This window comes from Mustela putorius, unplaced genomic scaffold (genome assembly GCF_011764305.1).
Source record: "Mustela putorius furo isolate JIRA1106 unplaced genomic scaffold, ASM1176430v1.1 tig00003898_pilon_pilon_pilon, whole genome shotgun sequence".
Taxonomy (NCBI): domain Eukaryota; kingdom Metazoa; phylum Chordata; class Mammalia; order Carnivora; family Mustelidae; genus Mustela; species Mustela putorius.
The window spans coordinates 7,396,926-7,415,343 of record NW_025422047.1 but is presented as its reverse complement, the minus strand read 5'-3'; the positions used below and the strand labels follow the sequence as shown (position 1 = coordinate 7,415,343).

Below are 18,418 nucleotides of genomic sequence, written 5' to 3'. Positions count from 1 at the left end.
AACAGCCTGGGAAAACTCTCCAGATGTCCAGTGCTTGGAAATAAATTGTTAAAAGCCTATCTGGGATGTCTAAGATTGGGTAGGGAGCGCTGGCTCTGTTGTGCACACTGTTAGAAGCCATTAAAACTTGCTTTATTATGTAATAGGGTTGAGTGATTTTGGAGTTTTATGCGAACGAGTTACTATCTTGCAAATTATTCAACATACAAGAAGAGTATCAGGGCTTTTTAAAAAACAGGGTTGGGGGAGGGGAATGAAGGTACAGAAAAGCAAGAGTAGTGTATCACGAGTATTAAAAAGAAAAACACAGAGCCACAGTGGAGCCACTTAAGGCTCTGAATCAGTAAACTGAGACTTAACTACCTTACTCTAGTTTCACTCCCCCACTGCCCCCGCCCCAGGAATGTAACCTCTAACCACTCAACATGGGATTTGCCAGTCAGCACTGGGAAATTTATTGATGGAACCCCCCCCCCCTTGTGTACCTCTTAGGATGGATCTTGCCTGAAACAATCAATTTTTTCTCATAATTTCCTTTTTCGGTTCCTTTGCTACCTTTAAAAATCTTTCCTTTAGAATGCCAGAGTGGCTCAGTCAGTTAAGCATCTGCTTTTAGCTCAGGTCATGATCCCAGAGTGCTGGGATCGAGTCCCACATCTGGCTCCTTGTTTGGCAGAGAGACTGCTTCTCTCTCCGCCTTGCCTGTGCGCGCTCTCTCTCTCTGACAGATAAAATGTTTAAAAAAATAAAAACCTTTCCTTTTCTGAGCCTCTTTGGAGTTCCTTTCTATTTGCTAAATGGGATGCTGCCAGAGTCATGAATTGTTTAATAAAGCCAATTAGATCTTTAAAATGGACTCAGTTGAATTTTTGTTACTTAACAGGGGAAGAGAGATGGAATTAAGCCTCTAACCCCCTTCGCTATTTTCCCCCTCTAATGTGGTGGGCTAATGCCCTGAACCGGTCTTTTCAGGTAGTTGAATGCCCTGAGTCTTGGGATGAAAGGCTGAAATGAAATGAATACCACCCATACAGCAAGGCTGTTAGGAGTGCTAAAAAGGAAGCCTTAGGCCCAAGCCTTGCCCCCAGAGCAGCAAATCAAAACCTATTTGCAGTTTCAATTTCTCCCGAGAATAGAATTTTAAACCAGTCAATTTGGAGTTCTCAGGGTGCCTGGGTGGCTCAGCCAGTTAGGCGACTGTCTTCAGATCAGGTCTCTCCTTAGTTTTACTTTTTAGTGGAGCTGGTGGGGGGAGGGGGCGCAGACGGGGAGGGAGAGGGATGAGCAGATTGCGCTGAGCACAGAGCATAAGGAAGGACTTAATCTTACAACCCTGAGATCATGCCCAGAATTGGCAGCTTAACCTACTGAGCCACCCCAGGCGCCCCTCCTTACTTTTAGAGATTCTAAAGAGTTTATTCATTTTGTGTTGACAATTCCATTAGGGAATAATTGTAGTTACTTAAAAATGAACTAAGAACACTTTTTCAAGTACCTACACTAAGTTGTTGGATCTGACCATTCAAAATGGAATCACTGATACTTCTTTGGATATCATAAATATTAGTAAGACACTACCTAGGAGCATCATGAACTGAGAGAGTTTGGAAACCTCTGGACAAATGATAAAAATGCCAGGCAAAAGCCTGGGATTCAAGGATCTTCAAGACTTCTACTAACACCAAGTACTTCCCACCCCCAATATTCCTTGGTTCAAATCTTTCTCCATTATTTGCTTGGTGTTTGACCCTCGGTAAATTAACCTAACATCTGTGAGTCTCTTTCCCCAGCTGCATAAAGAGGTAATGGTGCTTACCTTGTGATAGTAATGAGGATTACCTGAGAAATACAGCAAGGAATCATGGGTATAGGCCCCATGGATGGCAGAGTACAAATGGTCAGTTAAGTGACAGACATCTCCTCTTACCTTGAATCTCTGCATAAGCCCAGTTGCCTAACTCACTTCCCCAAGACTCATCTGGATATCCCTTCAGCTCTTTATTCTTTCCTTCAGCATTTCATACTTTGATTTTCTCCCTGAAGGTTCCAATGACAGCCCCCTGCTTGGGTTTATAATTGGCTGGCACAGTTTACAGACTCAGAGAAACATTTTATTTACTGCACAGGCTGTAACTCAGGAATAGCCAGGTGGAAGATACGCAGAGGGTGAGGTGGGGGGAAAGGAAGCGGAGCTGCCTGTGACCTGACCTTGCTTCTCTCCCTGAACCTCCACAGGTTCACTGATCTGGAATGTCCTCCACTTTCTAGCTAGCCTCTCCAGATGTTACTCTTCCTTCAGTCTCTGGTCTGCCTCCTCCTGAAGCCCTCCCCAACCAAACTAGCCCATAGTGAACTACTAGAGTACACACCTATGCCACACAACCCAGTTAGTAAAGTGTTGCTGTTTGTTATTTCACTTACACGTAACCTACACATACAAGTTTTCCCAAATAGATGGTAAGCATCTTTGAGGTTAAGAATGCCATTCTCTATTAAAGTTTCCTAGAGCACCCAGCAGATTGGAGAGTCTGAGTTACTGTCTGCTGAGTTTCTCCTAACATGAGTTCATCCAGCCTACGGAACAGATGAATCATCCCGAACACCTCCACGAGTACGAGAGGCAGATGGAGCAACAAAGGTAGGAGGAAGCAACAGAAAAGGCAAAGGAGCACAGAGGGGAGCTGGTGAGGCAAAGGCCCTTGGCTGGCCACCAGCGAACAGGGTTTCAGCGCTGGGTTAGAGAAGTCATAGGCATTGAGGAAGTTACGTTCCTAGGTGTTAACTAGGGCGGCCTGACAAGGAGGTGAGGATCCCACAGCTGAGTTCTCCCGCTCTCTTTCCAAGAAGGAAGTAGAACTTTGGGGGGGGGCAGAAATGCCAATTATACATTCATTTGGGTAAATAATCTTTTAAACTATAAACATGCTGAAAATGGGTAGAAGAAAATATTCAGCCCTTTTGACTGGTGAGTTATGTAACTATGTACGTCTGATTTTGGGGACATAACCAACTGTGTGAATGTGTGTGTGAAGGCAAAGAAATTTAGCCCTAAAGTCAGGGTGGGGGTGTTCCTTGGCCTGGTTGTGTGGTAGTCTCAATGCTCAAGAGGGGAGGGGGGTAGGGTTAGTATAGAAATTGGGAGATGCAGAAAAACACGGAAGATAGCCCAAGTCTGCCTAGAACAACTAAGAAATGAAATAGAGCTCTGCCTTTGGTAAACCAGAGGGAAGCCTACCATGGACTTTAGCTAACTAGGGATCCATGGGGCCAGGCCCTGGATTGGCTATGCAAAGAGCAGAAGAGAACCAGGCTCAGGAATATAGAGAGGGCACAGGTAGCTAGTGACACACAGCTGGAGGATGGAGTCAGGCATCTACTGCCACAAACAGCAGACACCCTCAGAAGACCAGCTCTGCTCCTGGAAGACAGCAGGGCTAGCCACAGAGCACTGAAGTGGAAGAAAAATATTGTGGGTTACACTGGAGTCTTGAACTTGTTCCCTGGATTAGGCCAAGAGTATTCAGTGGACATGGGTCAGTTAAATGGCTTATTTTCATTTCTCAGTGTTGCAGTCTGGATTGTCACAGAAATATTTATTTTAAAACTAGCACTTAATAAAAAATAAAAGCAGAAGTGATTTAGATTAAAAGCTCCAAGTTATATTATTTCAGGTAGGTGTTACTGCTATCTAAACCTTCACCCTCATTTATTAAGCCATTTCCAGTAACTTCACGTTCATTCATTTAACAATGAGGTCTAGAGCCCAACCAGGATTAGACAAAGTGTGTTCCAAGTTAGAAGGGGACAGCATCGCTTCTCAGTGATGTCTCCCATGGAGTCTCTGTATTCCATGGTACAATTAAGGTTTTCTTCCTATGCATCTGAATGTGACCTTTGGGATCGTCTGGCTGTGGCTAGTTTAGTCTCCTGATTCTAATGGCCTGCCGTTCGCTTTGTTGGCTAGAGGGTCAATCCAAGCTTCTGGGGACAGAGGGGCTCTCTTGTTGGCCTCGATTCTGTATGTGCAAGGTTCAGGAGGGCCCATCAGTCTGAGAGGGGGCGCACGCTTGCCTAAAGGAGGAACCGCCATTCCAGCATAGACTGTCCTTAATCCTACTGCAGAAACTGTTTCCATTCTGGGGATAGTGAGTCCTAGAAGGTCATGGCCGAGAAGCAGATGTCCTACGTGGCTTCCTCTGTGGGAGCCATCTGGTCACTTGCTTTTTATCACATTTCTAATAGCTGTTCCATTTCCTCAAGGGCTGCTGTAAAGTCATTTACTTGACTGTTACATAACGTCTGCTGTTCTAGGAACCGGGCTCTCTCTTCTTCTTTCATCTTCAACTTTACTTTTAAGGCCTGCATGTAAAGACATTCAGAAAGGAAGGAAGAAACAAACGAACACCCACAGGACTTTGAGTCACACGAAAGGCAATACCATTTAAGGACACTATGCTTCTCTTCCCTTGAGAAGACGATGCGAATATTGACATGAGATTTTTCAGTCTTAGATCTGTTTATCTTGGCTGGTTTTAGGAATGGTCTCTCTTTACTACAGACTCCTATATCTAAACTGGAGCCATGAAATCCTCTAGGATTCAGTGTACTGGCCCATGATTCTTCCAAGCAGTCCAAAGCAGTCTAGACTCAATCCGGGTTTCCTATTACAGATTTCCTTGAGATACCAAGTTTCCAAAGCAGAGCTGTCACACAGGTCCACCTCATACACTGAGTAACCTAGTGTTCTGTACATTGCCTCAAGCCCTGTAGATGTGAACATTTCTGAGTGTTTGGAAGAGAAAATCAGTTGTTGAAAAAAAAATGGTGAAATCAAGTGAAGTCTTGAAATTTAGTGAATAGTAATGCATCAATGTTGGCTTTTAAATTATGACAAATATACTATGATAATGTATGATGTTAATATTAAGGGCACTGAATTCTCTGTATTTATCTTCGCAACTTTCCTATAAATCTATGATTACAAAGCAGTTTATTAAAAAGAAAGAAATGTATGAAAAGGAAGAATCCTCCAGAGCCCTACCCACCATGGTGGGAAATGGTAATCCTGCCTCAAGGTGATGTCTGCCTCTCACCTGTAACTCTTCCATCTGCTTTTTGGCTGTTTCATTGAAAAACTTCAGCTCATCTTGCAAAGTTTCTAGCAGCAACTAAGAGGAAAGTACAATGTAGTAACAAATCGTTACGGATACGTGAAAACTTTCTTCATATAAACTAATCTCTTCATATGAAATGAGAGTTGATTAGATGATTGCTAACAATCCTTCCATTCTTTCAGGCATTTACTGAGTGTCCCCCATATGCCAGGCTCTTTCTTGGGGCACCCCTGGAGGAACTCAGTCCAAGCGATGGACAGATCACCCTACTTCCCTGTGCTCTATGTTACACAAAACAGAGTAGCCATTGAAGAGGTGACTACTGCCCTAGGGGGTGGAGGAAGCCTTCCGTAGCTAGAATTCTATGATTCTAAGATGACAACTGATCTTCCTGGTGAAGAGGGCATAGAATCTCAAAGACTTTAGCCCAAACAACCACCTTCCTACTTACTACTGGAGAAGCCAATTTTACTCCAGGCTGGACCTTTCCATCCTACAGTTCTCAATAAATGGCCCAGGGGAGAAGTTTGGTAAAGTGGAGAAGAAAGAAACCAGAAAGTTCTCTATACATGTCCATGTTAACATGTGAATTAAAAGGGTGCCTGGGTGGCTCAGTGGGTTAAGCCCCTGCCTTCAGCTCAGGTCATGATCTCGGGGTCCTGGGATTGAGCCCAACATTGGGCTCTCTGCTCAGCAGGGAGCCTGCTTCCCCCTCTCTTTCTGCTGCCTCTCTGCCTACTTGTGATCTCTCTGTCAAATAAATAAATAAAATCTTAAAAAAAAAAAAAGTATCTTAAAGTAGCACATTTTCAACTCAGACTCGCTCAACATCTGTAAGCACAAAGTTGCCTTCCAAGTGAAATATGCTATTTGGAGTACACATAGCTGTCTTCCACTATCATGGAAAATAAATGCGGCTTCCTGGGGTTTGCTGAGCACGTGGCAGAGCCCTTCTTGGCCCGGCAGAGCCCCACAGTCACTTTGCCTCCGCCCACTCACACCCATGCCCTTACCATAGAGTCCGTGTGATCGGTGGTGGATCCTTGCTGTGATGCCAGGGCCTCACTGCCTAAAACTGATGCAAACGACAAAGTCAGCCTTGCTTAGGGAACCGCACCTAAAACAAAAACTAAAAACCCCTCCATGGACAAGTACAGGAGTATTCATGAGGGAAACTTCTTGAAGAGTCTGGCAGTTTTCCCCTTGGCAGGGTCACCTACACCTACCATCAGAGCTTTATTTTATCTCCCTCCTCTCTAGCTTTGGATATGGTTAAAAGTTCATTCTGCTTTCCCTTCAGCTTAGCAGAAAATTTGTACAAACGAAATGTGTCATTTGAGTTTTTGTTTTTATAATACAAAAACCCATTTTTATTTAAAAAATTTTTTCTAGGGGTGCCTGGGTGGCTCAGATGGTTGAGAGTCTGCCTTCGGCTCAGGTCATGATCTCGAGGTCCTGGGATTGAGCCCCACATCAGGCTCCCAGCTCAGCAGGGAGTCTGCTTTTTCCTCTCCCTCTTCCCCTGCTGTGCTCTCTTTCTGTATCTCTCTCAAATTAATAAATAAAATATTAAAAAAAAATTTTTCTGAAGATTTATTTTATAGAGGAGAGAGAGTACACTTGAGTGTGGAGTGGGGTGAGGGGAGGAAGGAGAGAGAGAATCTCAAGCAGGCTCCCTGAGAGCCTGACAGAGGGCCAGATCCCACCGCCCTGAGATCATGACCTGAGCTGAAATCAAAAGTCCCACACTTAACCAACTGAGCCACACATGCACCCCACAAAAAACTATTTTTTAAAGGTTTTGGGGCTTGGAGCGCATGGGTGGCTCAGTTGTTAAATGTCTGCCTTCGGCTCAGGTCACAGTCCCAGGGTCCTGGGATTGAGCCCTGCATCGGGATCCCTCTTCAATGGGAAGCCTGCTTCTCCCTCTCCCACTCACTTGTGTTCCTTCTCTTGCTCTCTGTCAAATAAATAAATAAAATCTTAAAAAAAAAAAAGTATTTGGGCTTAAGAATTATTATTTTTGGTAAAAGTAGTACATATGCATTATAAATTAAAATAATATAAAAATGTGGGACGCCTGGGTGGCTCAGTTGGTTAAGCAGCTGCCTTCGGCTCAGGTCATGATCCCAGCGTCCTGGGATCGAGTCCCACATCGGGCTCCTTGCTCCGCAGGGAGCCTGCTTCTCCCTCTGACTCTGCCTTCCACTCTGTCTGCCTGTGCTCGCTCTCGCTCGCTCTGACAAATAAATAAATAAAATCTTTAAAAATATATATATAAAAATGTATGGTAACATGTTAATCAGCAGCATTCAAACTCAGTGTTCCTGAATCCAGAGAAGCCTGGGCCCCTTCACTGGGTATTCTCAGGCTCCTCAACTCAGTCTGAAGCTCTTGTACAGTCCTTGGGCAATTTCTGCTTCCACTCCCATTCTTGCTACAGACTCTACTCTCTAGGGACAGGGTCAGAGCCAAAATCACATTTAACCATTGCGATTCTGCTGATGAGCCAGGTTTAGGAGCCCTTAATAAAGTATCACTTCTGTCTTTTCCCACTTGGGAAAGTTACTTTGCTATCTACCTTGAAAAAAAGAAAATACTTCTGGTTTATTTGCAAGGTCACACTTGTTGGCACCAAATGAATGGCATGAATGAAGTGTTCAGATAGGAGATAGTCCTCTGTCCACAACCACAAGGGAACAAAGAAAAGCTCCTCAGGGCATCTGGCTGGCTCAGGCTACAGAGCCTGTAACTCTTGATCTCGGGCTTGTGACTTCAAACCCCACATTGGGTGTAGAGATTACTTAAAAATAAAGAAAATCTTAAAAAAAAAAAAAAGATACTCCCAATATTTCTTGCTTTGCTAAGCACCCTGCACTGAATGGCCCAGCTGATGCTAGGCTGGCACTCTAGACAGACAGTCCACAACCACTCCCCCACCCCTGCCCCACCTCAGGAAGGGGCACATGCACTGACTCCTCCGAAGGCAACCGTGCACTGTCTCTTACCTGGGTTGAGGCCCTTGCTCTCCAAAATTGCCAAACAGTTGTCCTGAAACTTCTCCAGCAGCTCCACCTTTTGGGTCAGGTCCTTCAGTTCTCCCTATGGAGGTGCCATACAGACAGTACAGACCTGTTCCCCTTACAGGGTGGGCGGGGGTCTCTCTCCTTCCCCTGCTCTGATACCTGCACAGCAAAAGCCTGGCTTCTTTCTTCCTCTACTCGGGCCCCCAGGCAAGACAAGCTTCTCCTGTCCTGGGGCCATCCCACCAGAGGCTAGCCATTGCCTAGTGCGGTGATGACAGAGGTCTGGTGGGGGTCTCTTACCTGAGTTTCAGTCAACTTCTGATGCAGCTGCTTGTTGACGGCCTCTAAGAGCTGGTTCTTATCCTTGAGCTCTTCCTCTGATTTCTGTTTACTCAGTGGTTTGTAGCTGTAATGATAATTTGTGTTTAGGTGAAGAAGTGGAGGTATAAGAAAATGGGCTACAGAATCATCCAAACAGGGGTTCAACTCTTGGCTTCATTATATAGTAGCATCTGACCCTCAGTAAGTTACATAACCTCTCTTGAGACTTTGTTTCCTCATTTCTAGAATTAGGATAATATCCACAACTCATAATTCTATTACTGTGAAAAATAAGAGAGAGAATACATGTAGAATTCTTAGCACAGGTAACATAGTAAACAATAGTAAACAATAAATAATAGCCGACACATAGTAAACAATAAATAGCCATCATCATCACTAACTTTTCAGTGCCCTCAGAGTCCTTCTTGAGTAGTATTTTATCTCCAGAACTTTAAAAAAAAATTATTTTTTAAGTCATCTCTACACCCAAAATGGGTCTCGAACTTACAGCCCTGAGATTAAGAGCTGCATGCTTGGGGCATCTGAGTGGCTCAGTCATTTGAGTGCCTTACTCTTGACGTTGGCTCAAGGTCATTAGATCGAGCCCCATGTCTGGGCTCCACGCTCAGTGGGGAGTCAAACATGCTTGAGATTCTCATTCCCTCTCCCGGTGCCCCTATCTTGCTTGCACATACTCTCTAAAATAAATCTTTAAAAAAATTAAAAAGAAAGAGTTACACGCTCTACCAACTGGGCTGGCCAGGGCCCCTATCTTCAGAACTTTCAAGACATGCACAAATAATAGATTTGGAATTAGAACCTACTTCTATCAATTTTCCAGCTTGTATTATTTCTATCTTCAGAAGCAAAATAGACAAGCTATCCTCAAACAGAGAGATGGATTCTCCCCCAGGATTTCTACTACCACCATTTTAAAGTCACTAACCACATGCAATGCCTCATATCCCGTAGGCTCACCCTCCTATCCTCCTATCCACGGCTATAGGTGGCTTTGAAGTCCAATCAGCAGTGAACCTGGCATGGAACCCAGAAAGCTCCTGTCTGGTTCTCAAGATGGGAGCCTCAAAGATCCTAGCCCTGCCAGTGGTTCTCAAACCGGGCTGTGCCTCCCCACTGAAAATTCCACTCAGATTTTTGGCGTGGCACCCAGGCTGTCACACAGTAAACAAACTTATGAGTGATTTCTGAGGCACAACCAGGACTGAGAGCCTCCACCTTAAAATGGTGGCCAACTTTTGCTTACCCTGCTGCTCACCTCTTTCTGAGGTTCTTCCTCGTGCCAGGGTCTGCAGCTTTTACCTGCCTAGAGAAGCAAAAACAAAGAAATCATGATGTTCACTCCTCTTACTGTGATCATTTTGCAATATATACAAATAGCTAACCATTATGTTGTGCATCTGAAACTAATACAATGTTGTGCATAAGTAGACTTGGGGCAATTAAAAAAGTAACAAAGAGGGCATCTGGGTGGCTCAGTCAGTCGGTTAAGCCTCAGGTCATGATCCCAGGGTCCTGGGATCGAGCCCTGCCTCCCGCTCCCTGCTCAGTGAGGAGTCTATTTCTCCCTCTCCCTCTGCCTGTTGCTCCCCCTGCTTGTGCTCTCTATCAAATAAATTTTTTAAAAAAAGTATTAAAGAAATCAGAGAATGGTAGCACTGCTGTTCTGTGTGTTGTGAACAAGGCAGAACAAAGAGCCTGGATTTCTGAGGAAAAAACCAGAGACCATATACAATGCCAACAGCTTGAGAAGCTCAGAGGGCCCATGTGCTGTTGTTTGAGCCTAGACTATTGGAAAAAGGCTTATGAATAGGGAATGGGCTCCTCTCCTGGCCCACCTCAATGGCCCGACTGACCTGCTCCTGCTCAGAGTGGTATAGCTACGCCCTGTCAAGCTGGCTGACATGGGAACTGAGTATAGGGAAACAAGCACGCTACCTGGGACAGGACGACACTCAGACAAGCAACCTGAGTTAACAAGCAGCCCCACACACCCCGACCACCACTAAAGCCTGGTGTTTGGCCAGGGTCTGGCTATTTGCACACTCAGAGCAAACAAAGTACCTCTTATCCTAACCCTTGCTGGGCCTCCTCGGAACTGTTCGACACAGACGGTTCTAACACACCGCTGTTCGGGGCCACGGACTCCGACTGCCTGGTGCTCTCAAAACCCCTCTTTTCTAAATCTTGATACGGAGCAACCTCTAGCAAGATGTTCTCATCGGGTACCAATGATTCAACTCTCACCCGTTCTCTCGTCTTGGTTTAGTGACTTTTATAACATCGTTTTCTGAACCTCCTGAATGAAGTCTGGAAACATCTGCTTCCTTGGACTTAACAGGTAGCAGGCTCTTAGAAGTGGCTCGAGTTTGTGTGTCTGCAAAGGAAGACAAGCTGCTGAGACCTCAATGGTCATGACTCAGCCGAAGAAATGCTATGTCAGCTCCGTTCCAGGCTGTCAGCACCCTGTATTTTCTGGCCTGTCTCAATTTGCAAGGACTAATTCAGAAGAATACACTTCTAGACTAACGGAGGATGGAAACCAAAATCCTTGGAAGGTGATAGTGCAATATACTTGAGGATAGCCAAAAGCCTGATGATCTGGCAAACTGAACGGCCAAGGGGACAGGCATGAAAGTGGACATTGATACAAGAGAAGAATGAAAAGAGGGGTCACGTAGCTGTCAGCAGGGCTGATGCACAGCTGGAGCCTTCCTCCAGGACCAGTGGAACCGAAACACCTTGCAAAAATCCTCCGCCCTCTGCCCTCTGCCCGCTCTTCGGAGGCTATACTCAAGCTGCTGCGAAGTTCTCCTTTAACGGTTGCATAGTTGTTTTTAATCTTTTTATTCATTTTTTAAAGTAGGCTCCATGCCCTATGTAGGGCTTGAACTCACAACCCTGAGCTCAAGAGTCATATGTTTTATCAAGTGAGCCAGCCAGGCACCGCAGGTCTCTGTTTTCAAGTAAAAGGTAACCTTGGGGGAACATATTTACCTCCTCTTCTGAGTATTAGTAAGTTATGCACAGTAACACATCCTCCCCCAGATGAAAGGGTGTTAATAAAGTGATCAAAATGACCACTCTTTGCTGACTGGAATCAATTCTAATAATCTGTACTTGCTAAAGCCTAAGGACTGCATTGTAGAAAAAATTTAGCAGGACTTAACAAAGACTATCTTCTTGAAATGAGAGATGTGGGGCACCTGGGTGGCTTAATGAGAGAGGTGGGGGACCTGGTGGCTCAGTTGACTAAGTGCTTGCCTTTGGCTCAGGTCAAGATCCCAGAGTTACCGGATTGAGCCCCGAAGCAGGCTCTCCAGCTCAGCAAAGAGTCTGTTTCTCCCTCCCCGCCCTCTCTCAAATAAAATCTTTTTTGAAAAATGAGAGATGCTAAGGAGGGGAAATGGATAGCTGGTCAAGGAAGGAAAAGAGACTTGTTCTTCATGGCATAATATTTTCTAACTTTGGACTCTTTTTTACATGTGTATATTAGGTAGGCAAAAACCGTAGGAGATAGCCTTAAAATGTTAAACTGTTGAGGTTATATATGATCATAAAACTGGGACAGGGATAGAAAGCTGAGATTAAAAACTTCCAACTTGGCTGGGGAAAGCCAGTCTCCACTCAAAGAGAGGGCACTGCTCTCCAAGGCAAAGGCTGTTGCAGGAGCATGCTCCCCTCTACCTCCCAATAACTCCTAGGTCCTGCTGATGCCAGATTACCATTTAGGTGTTCGGAGGTCAGGTAAAACCAACCAACCAACCAACCAACCAACCTTTAAGCCTTTTGAGGAAACCCTTTTTATTTATAGATCAATCCTCTACTGCTCATCTACCAGCAGCACAGAGTCCCCTGGGAGGAGTCCTAAATAGCTACTTCCAAATCTGCCCCCACAGGTTCTGATGTTTGAAGCTTATTTTGTGCCCTGCTCTTGAGATTAAGGAGCTCAAGAGCCTACATGACTTTCAACCACAAGCCCAGCAACACAAAGCAAGATGGCAAAGCAATCAAAAATTGTTTTTAATCCTATTTCTTTTCCCAAGGTTATGGAAAACTCTGGCTAGGCTTGGCCCCTCTCTCTTACTTCACCCAACAATTGATTGACAATTTACTGTATAAGTGACACGGTGCAGAAACAAATGTGAACGAGACAAGGTGCAAACCCTGGTGCCTCCCAGAATCACACTTCTCAAAGGACTCTCTTCCCTTCTCCCTGACAACAAATCCAGTCCCTCCAGGTAGCCCAGATCTGGAAATCAAACTGGCAACTGTTTAAAAAGGGATTCCTGGGGCCCTGGGATGGCTCAGTCGGTTAAGTGTCTACCTTCAGCTCAGGTCATAATCCCAGGGTGCTAGGATTGAGCCTTGCATCTGGCTCCCTGCTCAGTGGAGAGCCTGCTTCTCCCTTTCCCCTTGTTTGTACGCGCTCGCTCTCTCTGTCAAATAAATAAATAAAATCTTAAAAAGGGGGGGGGATTCCTAGCTTGAGGAAATAATACTGTGAAACAATCAGCAACTTAAATCTAATTAGTAAATGCAGCACGATTAGGTTCAGGAAGTGGAATGGGGGAGGGCACGTCTAAATCCTACGACAGGGCCCTTGCCCCAACAACTCCCGTCATAAACCTAGACAGCCTAGTTCTAGCGGAGGTAGCAGGTTGTCAGAGCTGATAAACTGCCCTTTCCCAGCCCGCGCCCCCCTTTTCTGGCCACTGGTCTGTTCCCTCGTACTCCTCCGCCTGACCACCCCGCTGGGCCAGGGCTGTGTGGATACCCACCTGCCGGCAGGCCGCCGCTCTGCACAGCGGGGGGCTGCAGAGTGTATACCGTCTTAACCACGCTGGTCATCGTAACGAGGCGGCGCAGCTGAGGTCTGAAAGGTGCAAGGTGAACGTTACCCTGGGTTGGGTTTGGGGGCCGGAGTAGGTGGAGGGCCCCCGGAGAGCGCGACCTGGCCTGTCTCGGCCAGGGAAAGAAGTCGGGAGAAAGAAAATTCTCCATTCCCAGACCACTCCGCCCGCCCCATATCTAGCTCCATCCCTCGCCCCGGGAGAGTCGAACCCAGGCTCCTGCAGCTCCTGCCCGCAGCCCTCGTTGCCCTGGTTCAAAGGATGCTCCTCGGTAACTGCCGCACCAGCGACCGGGTCTGCCGCCGGGCTTTCAAATGGAAACTTCCGGTGATTGGGCGGGAGGGGGCGCGGTTCGCGCTCTGTAGGCGGCCATGTTGTACGGCTAGCCGTGCTGGGGACCACGCCTTTGGAAGCTGCCATGCTGTACGGCAGGTCAGAACTGAGGCAACAGCAGGAGCTTGTAGGCTTCGGGTGTCAGAGGCCCCAGGTCTGGGTGGGGGAGGGGAGTGGTGCACTTTGCCTGCCTGAAAGGAGCTATGAGCCGCCAGCGTCATATTCCGGGCTTGAGACATAAACGCCATCGCTGTTAGAGTCTATGTCACAATCCTCTTTATTTGTTGGCAAGAGCAGAGGAGTGTTTGGTTGCGCAGGGTGGAGAGTAGCCAGTGAGGTTTAAAAAGGGTCTGTGGGCGGAAATCGCCACCTCACCTACCCTCAGTCCTAACTTTAAAGATTATTTATTTGATAGAGAAAGCATGTGATCGGGGAAGAGGGAGAGGGACAGGGAATCTCCAGTGGACTCCTCGCTGGTGGGGAGCCCCAGGCGGTACTTGATGTCACAACCTTGAGATCATGACCTGGGCCAAAACCCAGAGTGGGGGGCTTAAGTGACTGAGCCACCCAGGCACCCCAGTCCTAACTTTAATAACACTTATCCAGATTTTTTTTTTTTTTTAATGTATGCTCTATGACCAACAAGGAGCTGGGACTCACAACCGGGAGATCATGAGTCCCAGGCTCTACCGACTGAACCAGCCACGTGTCCCAAAACTTATCCAGATTTTAAGCAGAGATTCAGAGCTACTCCTAGAGAACAGGTCAGGGTTTTCAAGCACTTAAGGCACTCATTCATTTTACTCAGTAAATATTTAATGAGCGCCGGCTGTGTGCCAGACCATTCTTCTAAGAGGACAGATGGAGGAGAAGTAACAAATATCCAGACTGACTTTGGCTTTGTCCTCCTTGAGTTTACAATCTAAAAAATGGAAACAAAAAACCCACACAAACTGGGGCACCTGGGTGGCTCAGTGGGTTAAAGCCTCTGCCTTTGGCTCAGGTCATGATCCCAGGGTCCTGGGATTGAGCCCTCATCAGGCTCTCTGTTCTGCAGGGAGCCTGCTTTCTCCTCTCTCTCTGCCTGCCTCTCTGCCTACTTGTGATCTCTGTCTGTCAAATAAATAAATAAAATCTTTAAAAAAACACACACACAAACTTATTAGTTACATCTCAAAAAAATCTCAAATAAATATATTTACCAATTGTAGTAAAACTATGAAGGAAAAGCACAATGTGCTATGAGAGAGAAAATTGGGGAAACAGTTGAAATTGGATAGTCAGGAAAGACATCTAAGGAGATATTTGATTAATGAAAGATGGATGAGAGTCTGGGGCACCTGAGTGGCTCTGTGGGTTAAGTGTCTGCCTTCGGTTAAGATCATGATCCCAGGGTCCTGGGATCAAGCCCTGCACGGGGCTCCCTGCTCAGTGGGGAGACTGCCTCCCTCTCCCTCTGCCCCTCACCCCTGGTTGTGCCCTCTCACTCTCTCTCAGATAAATAAAATTCTTAAAGGGTGACTGGAGTTAACCAGATAAACAGTGGGGGAGGGAGGAAAAATGTGAAGTCACAAAGCAGGAATGACTAGTTGGGAATGAAAGATGGGAGGAAAGCAGTACAGATAAAGCTGGAGAAATAAGAAGCCAAATGGCAAGGTTTGCAGACTGAAGATGAAGAGATTAGATTTTACTTTTTTTTTTTAAAGATTTTATTTATTTATTTATTGGACAGAGACAGCGAGAGAGAGAGAGAGAGAGAGAGAGAGAACACACAAGAAGGGGGAGTGGGAAAGAGAGAAGCAGGCTTCCCGTTGAGCAGGGAGCCCAATGAGGGTCTCATTCCCAGGACCCTGGGATCATGACCTGAGCTGAAAGCAGACACCCAACGATTGAGCCACCCAGATGTCCCAAGATTAGATATTTATCTTAAGAGTAATGGAAAGTCATTGAAATACTAGAGCAGGAGAATGTTATTCAATTTATCTTTTAAAAGCTTACTGTGACTACTTCATGGAGAAAGGTCTGAAGGGGGTAAGGGCAAAACTGTAGAGATAGTTGGGAGGCTGCTGCAATCATTCCCATGAGAGATGATGGTGGCTTGGCCATGAGGGTGCTGGTAATAGTGAGAGTGCAGAGGCCACTTTGAGGCAAACAGGCTGGAGCGATGGAATGCAGGAAGAGCCCACAGCAACACCTGGCTGAATACAGACGGACCCATCAGGCCACCCACCTCAAAACCTCCCTAGGTCCTAACTGACCAATGGGCTCCTACAACTAGGCACAGTTACCAAAAAAGGGAAGATTCCATAGTCTCAAACTGTCCTCACCTTCCTTCCTTAAAAACAGCTCCCACCCACTCTCTCCTGGCAGACAACCTCTCCTCTGCTGTCCTCCCCATGGCTCCCTTGTGGCATATTCAATAAATGTCTATCTCTTTTGTTTTGCTTCAGGCGAATCCTTTCACCGCCCATGCCACCGACTTCCACCTGATCATTGCCCTACATTCTGTAGGCCCCGTTCCAATTGGACAGACACTCCATTTAGACACCACAAGGGTGGAAGAGAAGCAGACACATTTAAGACAGCTTTTGGACATAGAATCTCAGGACTCGGTGTTGGACTGCATGTGGGAAGAAGGGAAAGGACTCTTTTCAAAAGATTATTTAAGGTTTATTTATTTATTTGCTTACTTGAAAGAAAGAGAGAGCATAAGCAAGCATGAGCAAGCACAAGTGAGCACAAGAAAGGCGAGGGGTAGAAGGAGAGGGGGAAGCAGGCTCCCTGCTGAATAGGAAGCCTGATGTGGGACTCTATCCCAGGACCCCAGGAGCTGAAGGCAGACACTTAATTGACCGAGTCACCCAGGTGCCCCTCAAAAATTATTTATTTTAGAGAAAGAGAGAGAGCACAAATGAGGGGAGGGACAAAGGAAGATATTCTCTGAACAGACTCCCACCAAGCATGGAGCCCAAAGCCAAAGTGGGACTCGATCCCACAACTGGGATCCCTGAGATCATGACCCCAGCCAAAACTCAGAGCTGAACGCTGAGCCCCCCAGGTGCTCTGAGAAGGAAGTCTTAAGGAGAATTCTCAGGCTTGAATAACTGTGTGGAAAGCGTCACTATTTTATGTTGCTGGGAGATTGAGAGCTTAGTTTTGAATTTAACTTGAAATGCCTCTCAGACATTCAAGTGGAGCTGTCAAGTAGATAGTTTGAAATATAGGCTTCAAGCCCAAAGGGGAATCTGGGTTAGAGATCTACTCTTGAGATCTGGGTATATGTGGATGTATTAAAAAAAAAAAAAAAAAAAAGCTGAGATATTGGGTGAGATCACCAGGGGAAGAAGTGTACAGAGTCTACAGAGAGCCAAGGATAGGGATAGTAACATTTAGGAGTTGCAGTGAAAAGCTGTCAGCCAAAAAAAACTGATAAAGAGGTGCCAGGGAGGTAATAAGACAACAAAAAAGGGTGGTGTTTTAGAAGCCAAGGAGCAGGAAGTGGTAAAAACTGCCAAAGGAGGGAGTGGTAAACTATAGAGAATAACTGATAAAGAAGTCATTGGCAAACACAGCAAAAGGAATTCTGGTGGAGAGGTGGGTCTGAGTGGAAGCCGCATTGGAGTGGGTTAAAGAGTACATGAGAGATGAGGAAGTTGGGATGGCAGATGCAGACATTAGAAACTTTGTGAATGGAGTAGAGCAACTGGGCAGTCACTGTGGTGCTGGGTTGTGGGGGTCAAGGAAGGGTTTTCCCCAAGATGCAGCTACTGGTGGATACATGTACTAAGGGGAATGAGCTAGCTGAGAGGAGGAAAAGGATGCTTCAGGGGGAGAGGGGATGATCACAGGAGCAAAGTCATATGCAAATGGAGAAGGAAGATGGAACCTGGAGTAGCATTTTCAAGATCATCTATTTTTTTGTTCACATACCTTCACATATAATTAAACAAAAACAATATGCCCTCTCACCCATTTTTAGTTGATGCCTGCATTTTCCCCAATTTTAAATATTTTAAAAAGCCAACTTTCTACCTATTATGTATTATGTACTTCTTTATTCATTTCTAAAATTGTTTTCTTTTGGTGTTTCATTTTAGACAATTTCTAGTTTCATGTCTTCAAGTTCACTAATCTTTTTTTCTGCAGTATCTAAACTGTTGTTAATTCCATCATCTCATTGGCTTTTCATCAAGCCATCATCTCATGGCTTTTCATCTCATTCATTTGTTTCCATCTCTGGAAGTTCAACTTGCATATTTTTGAAAATATCTTCCAAGTCTCTACTTAGCTATATGAACATATGGAATACAGCTATAATAATCTCTTTGCTAATTCTCACATCAGTGTCAATTCTGGGTTGGTGTCAATTGGTTTTCCTCCTCACTATGGTTCACATTTTTCTGCTTATTTGTACGACTGCTAATGTTTTATTAGACCTCAGGCACTGTAAATTTTGTGTTTTCACATGCTGGTTGTTTTTGTATTTTTGTAAACATTTCTTTTTAAGATTTTATTTATTTATCTAACTGATAGAGATCATAAGTAGGCAAAGAGGCAGGCAGAGAGAGAGGAAGGGAAGCAGGCTCCCTGCTGAGCAGAGAGCCCTATGCTGGGCTCAATCCCAGGACCCTGGGATCACGACCAGAGCAGAAGGCAGAGGCTTTAACCCACTGAACCACCCAGGCAGCCCTTCTGTAAACATTCTTGAGGTTTGTTCTGAGATGCAGTTACATCACCTAGAAATAGTTTG

The 18,418-nt window shown here is 45.5% G+C and overlaps 1 protein-coding gene across 2 annotated transcripts; it reads right to left on the bottom strand.

Annotated features, from left to right (window-relative positions):
* Positions 1 to 3,566: 3,566 nt before the first annotated feature.
* Positions 3,567 to 13,874, bottom strand: KNSTRN (kinetochore localized astrin (SPAG5) binding protein). Of its 2 annotated transcripts, XM_004751098.3 has the most exons (9): positions 13,547 to 13,874; positions 13,264 to 13,358; positions 10,730 to 10,859; positions 9,741 to 9,788; positions 8,441 to 8,546; positions 8,123 to 8,216; positions 6,128 to 6,189; positions 5,094 to 5,168; positions 3,567 to 4,359 (listed from the first exon to the last, which is right to left on the bottom strand). In XM_004751098.3, the coding sequence occupies exons 1-9, from the start codon at positions 13,753 to 13,755 to the stop codon at positions 4,228 to 4,230; spliced, it is 951 nt and encodes a 316-aa protein (XP_004751155.1). In that variant the 5' UTR covers positions 13,756 to 13,874; the 3' UTR covers positions 3,567 to 4,227. The 2 variants fall into 2 exon arrangements, with proteins under 2 accessions (XP_004751155.1, XP_044923574.1); XM_045067639.1 differs by lacking the exon at positions 6,128 to 6,189 and having other exon boundaries at positions 4,224 to 4,359.
* Between the last annotated feature and the right edge of the window lie 4,544 nt (positions 13,875 to 18,418).